General features: G+C 52.4%; 1 protein-coding gene and 1 long non-coding RNA gene across 6 annotated transcripts in view; both read right to left on the reverse strand.

Annotated features, from left to right (window-relative positions):
* Nucleotides 1-273: 273 nt before the first annotated feature.
* ANO10 (anoctamin 10) overlaps nt 274-12,859 on the reverse strand; it is a 237,145-nt gene continuing 224,559 nt past the window's right edge. For 4 of the 5 annotated variants that reach the window (XM_032307783.1, XM_032307868.1, XM_032307510.1 and 1 more), the window contains one exon: nt 274-887. In XM_032307783.1, the coding sequence (XP_032163674.1) occupies nt 822-887 (66 nt within the window). In that variant the 3' untranslated portion in view covers nt 274-821. The remainder of the gene's footprint in view (nt 888-12,859) is intronic. The other variant, XR_004277434.1, reaches the window with a different exon arrangement.
* LOC116570621 lies at nt 9,214-10,321 on the reverse strand. The gene is made up of 2 exons (XR_004277505.1): nt 9,314-10,321; nt 9,214-9,264 (listed from the first exon to the last, which is right to left on the reverse strand). It is a non-coding gene; the product is annotated as an uncharacterized LOC116570621 (long non-coding RNA).

Consider the following 12,859-nt stretch of genomic DNA (forward strand, 5'->3'; position numbering starts at 1 on the left):
AAGCTCTCTTCTGTGGGGGGTGAGCCCACACCAGGGTGCCGGGTGCCACGGGCATGAAAGCAGCCCCAGGGGCCCTTGCATTCCCACGAGGGGACAGGCTCCAGTGGCAGCGGAACCTCCCGAGAACTGGCTGGGCCTGGCCACAGACTTTGGAAGTGGCACACAGGTGCCCAGCCTCAAGCAGAGCCCCACTCTCAGCTCAGAGCTCTAACAACCTGACTAGGGCTCGTTTCAGAAGGAGGGCCTTTTCAGTGCACGTGCGGTAAGCAGGAGTCAGAGAGGTACGTGTCGCCTTTAATAGCTCAGTTACTATGGTTTTTGTTGAGAAAGGGTCTGTTCACATACTGCAAAGGAGAACCAGGCAAGAGGCATCTGGAGCTGTCCAGGTACTGGAAACACTGGCTCGCCCCTGTCCCTCTGCACGGAGGTCCCGCAGGAAGCCCCCGCTCTTGGCCTGCTGGAGGCCCGCTGGTGGTGCGGTGGTCACATGCCCTGACCCGCTGCCCAGCCCCCAGGGCTGACCACCGCTGTGAGGGGCACACGGGGAGCAGCGGTCCACTGCAAGCCAGGCTCTGGGCCTCGGTCGTGCTGCTGCAAGGGCATGGGGGCCCTTTGCAGGGACAGGAAGGAAGGGGGAGGCTGGGCGTGGGACTGGGAGGGGTTGGGTATCAGCTCCCTTCTCCATGGCCCACACCGGGACACCGCAGAGGGGAGGAGGGGCCTGCTGCTACTTGTGGCCACGCCCTGGGTCTGGGTTCAGGGGCCGCCATGTTGCTCCAGGTGCCCCTCTGCCCTCGGCTCAGGGCGGCCCGGGTGGGTGCTCAGGCCTCCTCCTCATTGCCTTCCCTTGAGTCCTCCTTCAGGTTCTGGGCCATGAGCTTCATTTGCTGTTGAGAGAACACAGAACAAGGAGTGAGCCATGCCAGTTTACATGGTGGCCCCCGGGAGGGAGGGACACAGACTCCCGCCCCCGCTGTGAGAGGCCCTGGGTGGTGGTGTCCCTTGAGCTCCATCACAGCACACTCTGTGGCCTGAGAAGCTGGGAAGTGGGGGTGCTCTGACACTGCCCACGGTCTCTCCAGAGTGCAGAGCCCCCGGTTCTGACCCTGAGGAGATGGGAGCCTGCAGGCATAGGCTGGGAACATCGTGTTGTGTGAACCTCCTAGCCCAGTGGGGAGTCTACTGAGGCAGAAATGAGAAACAGCAGCCGGAATCTCCTCCTCCCTGGATCCCCAGGGCCGGGGGGAGGGGAAAGGGCAGAACAGGGGCCTGGAGCACTGACTTGCGGCCAAGTCCTTTCTCTGTGCCTGTAAACTTGGTGACCCTGGCAAGTGGACCTCTCTGAGCCTTTGTTTCCACATCTGCACGTGGGCAGCCACGGTGCATGTTTGCAAGGTTGACACGGGGGTCACTGAACATGAAGTCCCTGGCCCAGAGCAGATACGCCAGAACAACAGACATTTTCACCAGGCCTCTGACCCTAGGGCCACAGGACCATTCTGAGCCATTGAGCCATCCAGAGCCATCAGGGCCATCCTATGAAATCTCCCAGAGAGCCAGGCCGAGACGGAGGGGCAGCCTGTCAGGCTTGCAGAGAGGAGCCCACAGCCAAGGCAGCTGGGGGTGAGGAGGTCCTGCTGCTCCCAGTCCTGGGGCGCCCCTTGCCCGTCCCCAAGAACCCTATAGCTCCCAACCCCCTCTGTCCCGTGGGTGCTGGAAAATATGACTATAGCTCTGCCCTGTTTGTTGAAAAAAATGAATAACTCCTTTGGAATTTGGCTTAAAATACACACACTGATTTTTGATAACAGTTATTTACTTCTGGGAAAGACATAGCTCTGAGCACAAGCACTGCCGCTGCTCCAGGTAGCTGGTCCCTCTTGGGGGCCCTCAGCACCACCCAGGGCTGGACACAATGCCATGCTCTCTCTGTTTCAGGGAGAGGGGTCCCATTCATACTCTGGAATCAAATGCCTCTGCCTCCTGATTCAACCCCGTTTCACCCAGTGAGAATCCTTTAGATCTGTAGTACCTCGGGGGACCCCCGTTCACTCCGGACAGTCACCTTCTCTGAGTCTGGTGGCTGCCCCTCCCCCCATAAGCTGTATAGGGGACTGCCTACACAGGAACAGGTTTCAGGGGATGGCTTTTATGGAGAAGGGGGCAGGTGGGTCACGGGGACCAGTGAGCTCCTGCTGCACGGGCCACAGCATTTCCCCAAGCCTCCCCACAGGGGCCTACGCCAGCCTCAGGCCCCCGGCTGCAGGGTCTGCACAACCTTCAGCCTGCCAGGGTGACAGTGACCGCCTGATTTAGTTCTCAGGGCTGGAGAAGCAAAACTGCCAGGCCATGTGAGAGTCTCCCGGAAGTTACATAGTGCATCTGCTCCCTTTTCTGTGGCTACTAGCACTTCTTGTCCTCTAACAAGGCCACTTTTCCTGTTAACTGCCGATGTAAAACACAATCATAAGGTCACTGCTGACTCTTCTAGTTGATGTCAATTAACACTTAATGAGACCTTTTCAAATGTCTTTTTGTGAGAGAGAATATAAGTCTATTTCCTGATTTGACAAGCAGCCATAAGAAATTAAAGGCTAAATAACATTAACTAAACTAGAACTAGAATGAGGATAAACTATTCCCTAGCTTGTCATGGAATCTTCTAGCCAGGCCTCCCTAGCATTCCACATGGGGAGGTAAATCAAAGCGGGCTTTGGTCCAAAGGAGCCTGTGAGGCTCCCTGCAGGGTGCAAGCTGTTCTCCCATTGTGTGTGTGGCTATGCCAACAGGTGAAGGACCACAGAGCTGTCTTCAGATCTCTAAGGAGGGGGCGTCCTGCCCCACAGTGGCCAGGAGGAGGTTTCTGTCTGACATGCCCTCTCCCCTGGATGACCCAGGCCAAGGTAGGAGCGTCACTCAGGACCGGGGAGGGATTCAGAACCCACCACCCCACCTGTGGCACCCGCCCTACTCAGGGTGGCTCCTGAGGACGGGGGATGTATGGAAGGTCATGGGCTATGCACACTGAGCTGCGCTACTGGGAGCAAAGGCAGGAATGCTGGCCAGGGACCCCACCATCCTGTCAAACCTCAGCCCAGGCAGCAGGAGTACTTGTCTCTACAAGTGCAGAGACCATGCCCCTCCCTCTGCTGGGTCTGGCCAAGCCTGCCCACGGCCCTTCCCCTCAGTGGTGGGTCCCTCAGGGCCTGATCTGCCTTGTGGAGTGTCCTGACCCCCACAGGAAACATGACCTATGGTGGATGGGAAAACTTGAGCTCCCCAGGCCTTTGCCAGTGTAGGGCTGAGCATCCTGGCTGTGAGGGGGGCAGATGCTTGGCTCGTCTCCTGCATCTCCTGTCCTCCCTGCTGGACGTGGTAGCCAGTGGCCGAAGCAGAACTTCAGACCCTATGGCTCAAGCCCAGAGAAACATCGCAGCAGTTTAGAAGAAACAAGCTGCAGCACCCTGCTTGCCACAGAAGGAGACTTAAACTGGTTTTGAGGTCAGTGAGTGACAGCCAGGCCTGTCCTGTGCAAACGGGCAGGCCTCCGCCATTCCTCCACTGCGCCTTGAGACAGGTTCTCTCAGGTAAGCCAGCTGCTGTCCATTACTCACGGGGCTAGATCTCCTCTATCTGCAGTCATGAACTTGGAAAAGAACCCTAACCCCACCATTCTGGTGCAGAGGAGCCAGGGGGCTGAGCCCCAGTCCACTCTGCTTGCCACATCTTCCCTTATTGGGGGAGACCGTGAGCATTTGCAGAATAAACTCCAGAAGCACGGATTTTCTAATCTGGAAGAACCTTGATAATCATTCAGTCCTGTGGCCACTTAAGAGCCTGGGGTGCCTGGGTGGATCAGTTGGTTGAGTGACTGCCTTCGACTCGGGTCGTGATTCCAGGGTCCTGGGATCAAGCCCCATGTTGGGCTCCTTGCTCGGCGGGGAGCCTGCTTCTCCCTCTGCCTCCACCTACTACTCTGCCAGCTTGTGCTGTCTCTCTCTCCATCAAGTCACTTAAAAAAAAAAAAAAAAGTCTGGAGCGCCTCTTAAATGTCAACTCACTGGGCCCTCCCTGAGGCATGGCTAACTTCCGTGTCTGTAGTGGGGTCCAAGGTCTCTGAATTTTAACAAGCCCTCAAAATTTCTCCCGACTTGGGAGACTCTGATTTGTTGCCTGCCATCTCTCACAGATCAGTAAGCTGGAGTGGAGGAGGATGAGCAGGTCCCTTCCAGGCCACACTGTGGGCTCAGGCCAGGAGGCACAGAGCAGCCCTCTGGCACCGGGCTGCCTCCTGCAGCCGCCCAGCTCTTTGGCTGCCTCTGCTCTTTAGCAGCCCTGCTTAGGGGATGTGGTGGGAGGGAGCAATATTATCCCCTAAATAAACAAACAAACCTGGCTTCTTTAGAGATTCTTAAAGTCTTATTAAAAATATAAGAAAGATAATAGCACTAACTTCTTCCCTACAAAAAGCATCAGAATGAAGAGAATGAAATCTTCCCCAATCGTGCCTCATTAAAACACTCATGATCCGAATAATTCTTTAAAAAGGCCAGACTGACTTCTTGCATCATTATTTGTAATGATTATCAGAGGAACCTAATCATGAAGTGTGTTGTTCAAATGCACGGCCTAACAGAAGAAAGGACACATAATCGGATCCATTTTTCCCTGCAGAGAAGCACAGAAGTGCTTCCTGAGCCCTGCAGTGCTTTCCACAGACCTGGGACGGCCCCTTCCCCCTCCTGGGCTGGTAGCAGGGACTCTTTCTGGCTGACCCCGCAGTCAGCTCCGGGATCTTTCTATTCACAGCACTCAGGAAATCACAACCAATGGATTACATTATTGCCCAATAGGAAATCTGTTAGCAGCTACTCCATTACCCCTTCCCCTCAAGAGCAACAACCACCCACAGAAAGACTATTTGGGCAGCTCCTGGCTGAAGGACAGAGAGAGCCTGTGCATTCATCTCTTCCTGTTTACTGGAAGCTTCACTGGCCAGGAGCTGGCTCTGTGCAGAGCTCAGAGGCTGCCATGTGGCTGGCTGCTGGCCTCACGGGCTCAGACAGGCACTGTGTTCCTGGGCCGGTTCAGTCCGGCAACGGCACCTGTGGCACCCAGCTCCCCTGAATCTTGCCTGTGGCCTCGCATGTGGAGGCCTGGTGATAGCACCACTGTGAGAGCATGGCCTCCTCCCCACCTCCAGGCTGATGTAACTGGCTCCCCCAGGGCGAGCCTATCACAAGGTGAAGTTGGGGTGGAAGGAAGCCGCTACAGCTCTAGGGAGCAGGAAGAAGTAGGCCTGGAAGCCTCCCTTGGGCACAGCCCTTTCCATGCATGCCTCATTAGCACAAGTGAGGTCTTCTCTGTGTCATTCACTGACGAGGCTGAGGCTAAGCAACTTGTCTGAGGTCCTGTAGCTAGAATCAGGGCAAAATTAAGCAAGGGCCTGGCTGTTCAGGTGAAAAAGAAAGTAAAGAATGGGACATTTCACACACACACAAAATTTTTTAAGTCATCTCTACACCCAGCATGGCGCTCAAACTCATAACCCCAGTGATCAAGAGTTGTGTGCTCTTCTGACTGACCCAGCCAGATGCCTCAAGACTCTTTTTATTTGTTACATCTAGAGGAAAGCTTACCTCAAACAAGCAGGATTTTGGACATACTCTAATACAATGATGAAACACTCCAACTCTGCCCTGAGCCTGGCAAGGCCTTCAGGCTGTGACAAGGCCCACCGTAGTGGGGGAAGGGCAGGAGGAGCAGGGGTAGTGGGCCTTCAGGCTGTCCTGCGGGCATTGCCTATGCCACCTCTCCCTCTGGGGGTGGCCTGGTTCCTCAGTATTTGACAAAACGTACAAAACGTGAGGTCTGCTGACCATCAGACACGCCAGCGTCCTAAGTCCCATGTCCTCACCTCTGCCAGCTGCTCTCCCAGTCACCTCATCTCAGGGGCTCAGATCAGAACTGGAGCCCTTATGGTGGGTGCCTCTGTGCTCCTCCTCGGTCTTCAGTCCTCCATGGAGCCCTGCTCACCCCACCTGCCCAGCACACCTCCTGCTGCCAGTGCCGGCCTCCCACTCCTCAACGTCGTCATCCAAACATAGCCCAAGCCAGGTTTTAAAACAGGGGACAAGAACATGCAACCACAGAGGCTTCCCAGAGAGGTTCTGGACTCAACCCCAGGTCGCTCAGCCCAGAAGGGCTGTCTGTCACCTTCACCCTCCACCGTGATTCCTGTGCTCCACACACACCATCTGCTTTTGTCAGTGTTTGTGTGAGGGGTTTTCCTGCTTTGATGTTCTATCCCACACAGTGTGCACTCTCTGGAGAGGGTACATGGATCTGTCCCCACAGCCCACAACACAGCCCTGCGAGCTAGAGCCTGCACCCCGCCAATACGGGTGGAAGGGGGACCACAGCCTGGAGCTCTGGGCAGCCAGCATGATCACCGTTCAGCCCAGAGCTTGGCATGACTGCAGTGAACCGGGGAGTCTTCCTTTCTCGCGGGTATGTAGAGGAGACACACTCATATTCTTGAAGGCAACATCACTATCCGGATCACAGGTCTGTCGGGCACATGTATGGTGTCCCCAAAAGCACAATGCAGCGTGAGCTTTATGTCAGAAGGCCCAGGATATCATTCAGAGGCCAGTTACCTGCCCTGGTAGCAATGCAGGTCTGGGCCCCTTAGGCCTGTGGCTCAGTGGGAATAGGAATTGTGGTTCCCCCAAGCCCTCAGGTGTGGTTCTGGCTCAGGGGTCTGCAATGACAGCTGGGGAGTGGAGGGAGGAGCAGGGTCAAGGGCCACCAGGAAGGCTGCGGATGACCAGCTTGATCCCAGCTGGAAACGAAAACCCTCCAAGATAAAAAACCCAGCTCTAAAGAGGCTTCAGGACCTGGTGGCCCAGCCCAGCTCACCCAAAGGGTGACATTCCAGAGCCCATGAGTTCATTAATTGCACAGGCTGACCCTGGGGAGTATAAAGTCAGTTTAACATTAAAAAATATTTTATCTACTTTTAAAATTATTGTTTGGGTCCTGCTTTCTCTGTGTAATTGAGATTCAGAGCTAAATTTCCAAAAGCAGAAATTAAAGGCTCTTAGAAGGAAAACTCCATAGATAGCCTGAGAATGCAAACTATTTTCTATAGAGTGTGAGGGGCCTGCAGCAGCCATCCCCAGATATGCACTAATTTGGATGCTTCTGGAATCGGAGAGCCAAGTACGACCTATTAGCCACAGCCATCTCTGAAACCTGGGCTGCAAAAATTATGTGTTTGCTAAAGCTATGGAGTTCTATAGGTGGCTACAAGTTGCTGAATGCACACAAAAATGACAAAGTGAAATCGATGAGAGACCGGCCTACCTCGCTGGGTTTGGGAAGTGCAGAAGGCCCTCATCTGGGCTGCTCATGGCCTCTGTCCTTCCACAGTCCATCAGTGTGTAAGGCCCTGGTTAGCCAGAGGAACTTAGTTGCAAACCCCGGATATAGGGGAGGGCCAGGCCGGATGGAGACATCCAATCAGTGGGGCGCGCATATATTTAATGTGGTGAGTTGAAATCCCATTGGCCACTTGTGTGTGGGCCGGGCTCAACCACCTCTATAAAGTTTAGTCTGTGAGGTTGGGGTGGGGGGAGTAGTAGGAGGAATTAGAATAGGAGTTAGAGGGGCGCCTGGGTGGCTCAGTGGGTTAAAGCCTCTGCCTTCAGCTCAGGTCATGATCCCAGGGTCGTGGGATCGAGCCCCGCATCGGGCTCTCTGCTCAGCGGGGAGCCTGCTTCCCCTCTCTCTCTGCCTCCCTCTCTGTCTACTTGTGATTTCTGTCTCAAATAAATAAATAAAATCTTAAAAAAAAAAAAAAAAGAATAGGAGTTAGAATAGCTGTTAGGATAGCCGTTAGAATAGCCATTAGGGTAGTCCTCGGGAGAGTCAGAGCATCGTGGTCATCGTGGTCGTAGGGAGCATCGTGGTCGTCCTGGTCATCGTAGTCATAGGTAGCAGCGCCATGGCGAATAGCCTCTCTGCCAGCAGCCTCGCCATAGCGAGCGTTGGCCCTGCCGCGAGCAGCCTCACCACCCTGGCCTCAGCCCTGCCACGAGCGGCCTCGCCGCTCTGGGCCGCGGTGCTGCACAAGCGGCCTCAGAGCAGCATCATTCTGGGGAGCGGCCCCATCCAAGGAGCGACCTCGTCAGCAGCGGCCTTGTCCTGGGAACGGCTTTGTCCAGAGTGGTCTCTTCTTAGGAGCGGCCCTGTCTATGGAGCGACCTCGTCAGCAGCAGCCTCGTCCTGGGAGCGGCCTTATCTGGAGTGGCCTCATCTGCAGAGCGGCCTCGTCCAGAGCGGCCTCATCCAGAGCAGCCTTCTTGGGGGTGACCTTGTCGGGGTCATCGTCATTGTCTCTTCATAAGAGATGGTCCCTACAAGTCAGTTTGATTTCTATGCGTGGCGCGAAATAAAGCTTTGTTTAATTTTCGCTTTGTGTCAGTCTCGTTCCTTTGATCACGGACATCACGGACCCTAACATAGTGGGTTCTGGTATTTTTTATGAGGTATGGGTCCCTAAATGCGATCCTCTCACTTATCCAAAATTCGCATGAGATCACCAAGCGATGAATGCAGCAGACCCTTTGCCGACACCTGGGCTTTCAGCATGCGACGGGCACACTCCAACGATATGGTTCTGCAGGGACTGTGGAGCACAGGCAGGTGTGTCCAGAGCGTTAGCCCCATGCTTTAGGCATGTTCTCTGTACCAGCTTCATGTCATTCTTGGCAACTTACTCCCTGCGTGCCCATTTCCTGCACTTCTAACTCTGCTTGTATATCCAAACTCTTTTTCCCTCCTGCTTTATTTATTTCACTTTCAATGTCTGTTTCATTCTATTGTTTTTGTGTAACTTAGTGACCAACAATTACATCACAATACATACCAGACACTCTTCTAAATGCTATCTATTTACTCATTTGCTCCTCAGAACCACCCTATGAGAAACAACACATTGTCATCATGTTCAAGACAGAATCGAGGCCCAGGGAGGCTGAAAATCCTGCCCAAGGTCACACAGCGCCCAGGAGGTTTGAGCCCAGCCTGCTGCTGCATCTCTGGTTTCACGCTGTTATAATGTCACGCCTAGCCCCCTGCGCTGGGAGACTCAGGGTCAGCTGGCTCGCACTTCCATCTCAGGAAGGTTTGCTGAGATCTTTCTGATTCTTGGTAAGGTCTCAATTTTTTTTTCCCATCCCACCTGGCTCAGAGTCTCTGCTTCTGCTAAGTCTCTAAACCACCAGAGTCTGGCTCCAGAACCCACCACGTTAACCCCTCTCCTGACCTGTAAGCACAAATTCAAGCAAGGTTTTAAAAAGTTGCTTACAGTGCCAGGAAAGAAGTTTTAAGAGTTAAATTTTTTAAGAAGGCACACATCTTTGGCTTTTTTTTCCCTCTTTTTTTAAACGGAAAGGCCTCTGAAGGGCACACGAGCCAGCGAATGTGGGAAATGTTGTGGGAATGTTAGTTGGCAAAATCACAAGTGCTCTAACAGCTCTAACAGGGGAAGAAGGCTAGCGATGGGTGAACCGCTAAGGAGAGCCCCTCCAAGAAGGAAAATGGAAAGAACCAGGACTTAAATGTGGCAACAAAGTGCAGTTTAGCAAGCACAGAAAGGGGAGTACAGACAGTCATACATTATTCAGGAACAACCAAGGTTAAAATAAGCGATGTCTCCTTCGTTAGATGAGGAGAGAAAACTGGTAACAGATGTTGCTTAAAAGGCAGCTGAACTGAATGGATGCATTTTGGAAACACCCAGACCCAAGTGTAGAGAAGAAGGATGGCTGGGCCCTGGAGTGCCTGGGGACATCCACAAAGGGGAGACAGCCCAGCAGCAGCCTGGGCCGAAGGTGTTAACCCTGCCGTCTCCATGGCCTGCCATGCGGGTCAGGTCAGAACGCAGATGGAATATGTGGAATAGAAATGTCATTAGAAATAACAAGAGCCAGAGTCCCTGAGATCAAAAGCAAGCTATGAGTAATTCTAAGGAAATAAGAGAATATATAGATAAGACACTCAGTACTTCTGGAACGGCCATCCACAGAGTGCATATCATGACCACAGAAGAAGGAGGGGATAAAAGGGAGGGTGAGGAAGACATAGAATGGGAGCCCTTGGCGAGTCACAGAAGTCGGATGAAGGGGCCACCAATTCTGTATGAGAAAGGGGAAAAAAGCATTTTGCGTTTTGATTAATAATCACATAAAAAGAATATGGTGGGGGTACTTGGAGGGCTCAGTCCGTTAAGTGTCTGACTCTTGGTTTCGGCTTAGGTCACCATCTCAGGGTCGTGAGATCGAACCCTGTGTCGGCTGCATACTCAGCACAGAGTCTGTTTGGGATTCTTCCCCCTTTCTCACCCTCCCTATTACCCCCCTTTCTTTCTTTCTTAAATAAATAAATACATAAATAAAATCTTTAAAAAAAAGTATGGTGGTCAGTTTGCCTCAAATCAGGGGACAAATAACTAAATTTCCTTTATAAATTGAGTTCCTTTTCGAATGGCACCTTTCACTGAAAGAACTAGGTCTCCAGGCGTGATGTTATTTTGCAGTGAAGCGCAGGAGTCAGCCCTCCATCCATTCCATCTGCTACAATATGGTCCTGGGCAGTTCGTCAGAAGAGAGGGAGGGGGATTAATCTGATAGCTCTTCATCACCTGCAATACTAAATACAGTGATGTTACTTTACCAAGACAGGACTCCTGTGCTTCCGATCACCCAGATGACCAAGTGTCTGCAGGAGGCACTTCCTAGACAAGACTGTCACAGTGTCCCCTACTCAGGAACTGGCCTGCTCTTGATCTGACTGTAGGAAGGATGTGCTGGGGCTTCAGGATTTAACTCCCTCTTTGTCTGGAAGCCCTGGGAGCCAAGGAGGGAGGCAGTGTTCTTCTCTCCCTGCATAAGCTTACACACAGGTCACTGGGGTCCCTTAGGAGATGAGACCCAGAGAGATTTTTGACCAGGCAAGGCACTGTCTTTATCTGCAGGTGCTAGGTGGATAGCAGGGGCATTCCAGGGCTCAGGCTGTGAGTGGAGCAGTAGACAAGGAGAAAGGACAGAAAGCACCCATGGTTCCTCCAAAGAAACCCCCCATAGGCTCACTGAAAGCCATGGCTGAGGGGCATTTAGGGACTGAGCAACTGAAACTTCAACAATTCGGTTGGGTCAAGGTGATACACAAAGGCGTAAGAGCCCCAGGAAGAGAAATCAAAGGTCTCTAACAGGACCTCGACTGTGGGGTGAGTGGGTGGTGTGGATGTCGGTCAGAGGGAACCTGGAGCCCAGCCTTTCATCCGAGTCCAGAGTCAAGGAGCGGGAGGGGCAGGATTTCACTGTGCCATAAAGCAGAAACCCAGACAGTTCAGAAAATAAAGGGCTGAGGTAAACAGTCCACTGAATTAAATACAGGAGACAGTCTACGCCCCACAGCAGGGTTTCAACCAAAGATATTTTTCAATTTAAAATAAACATTTTTCATTAATATTAAGGGGGAATAACCTTTAATCTAAGAAAATAATGCCATCATTACTAACAAGGAGTGACAGGGCAGGATGAATGGGCATGACCACACAGGGCGAGCTGCCTCACTGCCCCAAGAGGCATCTGTACCCCTTCTGTGTGGCTGCCATGGGGGTCTGGGGTATGTGTAAGCATGGAAAGGGCTCCTGTCTGTTGCAGAGTGGTTCCAGCCTTTAGACATACCTCACCCATCACCAAAGCATCTTGTGAAAGATGCTTATAAAATGCATGCTCAATTTCAGACCGCAGAGAAAGCACATGCCACACCCCCTCCCATCTTTAGGATCTTCCCAGAGCAGTGAGGTTGTTTCTCCCCATCTAAATAAACACTGGATGGTTCTTTGATAAACAAAAACATCTCTAGCCTCTGTTAATCTAACAGTTCACAACCAATAATATGACTAAAACCCAACCATTAGTTGTAACATTGACTGCGATTTTGACAAGGCCACATTGCCTCCATTGCCTAAGACATTGGTATGTTCCCCTCACCCCAGGTGGGTGAGGGCTGGGGTAGGGTCCCGTCTCCAGCAGGTAAGAACGGCTGCCCTGGGTGCCCATGCTGGGAGCCAGCAAGACTGCCACCATCAGCGCCCTTTGGAGGAGCCTGGGCAAAGCTGGAGCCAGGGATGGTCTACTTGATCACACCTGATCTTTTTCTCCAACAAAAACACCCTCAGTGGAAGGTGGGGCTCTAGCCTTCATTCACTGGACATCCCTTTCCCTCAGAACAGCTAAGGCCTACTCATTCCCATCTATTAGCCTCAATAAATGGAAAAATTCCTGCTTTTCACCTCCATCTTTTACTTCACTTTTCTTTCCATTGCCTAATATTCCCTCCTGGGTGAGTGGCAGCTACCGTAACCAGCACTGATGGCTGATTTTGGGTGACAAGAATGTCACCAAACACACAAACACACCTCACTGCTGTGTCTCAGGGTCGTGAGAACATTTAGGCTGTCTAGTGTGTCCTGAAATCTAGAACTGGAGTGACACAACGCTGTCCTAGTTGGTGCCATTGAAACCTATCCATGGCACCAAACCACCTCTGTCCCAGGGATTATCTTTCCATTAACTTTCCTCTGGGGGGTGGGGGGGCAGGGTCCAGGTCAGACTTTCTAACAGGTGGAGTGAGAAGCAGACTAGATGACTTTTTTAAAGTTCATGTCTGTGGTATAATATAGGCATGAAATTCACTGCTTCTGTGAGGGAGAAAGGATTTTTTTTTTTTTTGCAAACATGTGTCTTAGAGATCAAAGACATCTAAGAACCTAGTGTTACCAGAA

This window comes from Mustela erminea, chromosome 1 (genome assembly GCF_009829155.1).
Source record: "Mustela erminea isolate mMusErm1 chromosome 1, mMusErm1.Pri, whole genome shotgun sequence".
Classification (NCBI taxonomy): domain Eukaryota; kingdom Metazoa; phylum Chordata; class Mammalia; order Carnivora; family Mustelidae; genus Mustela; species Mustela erminea.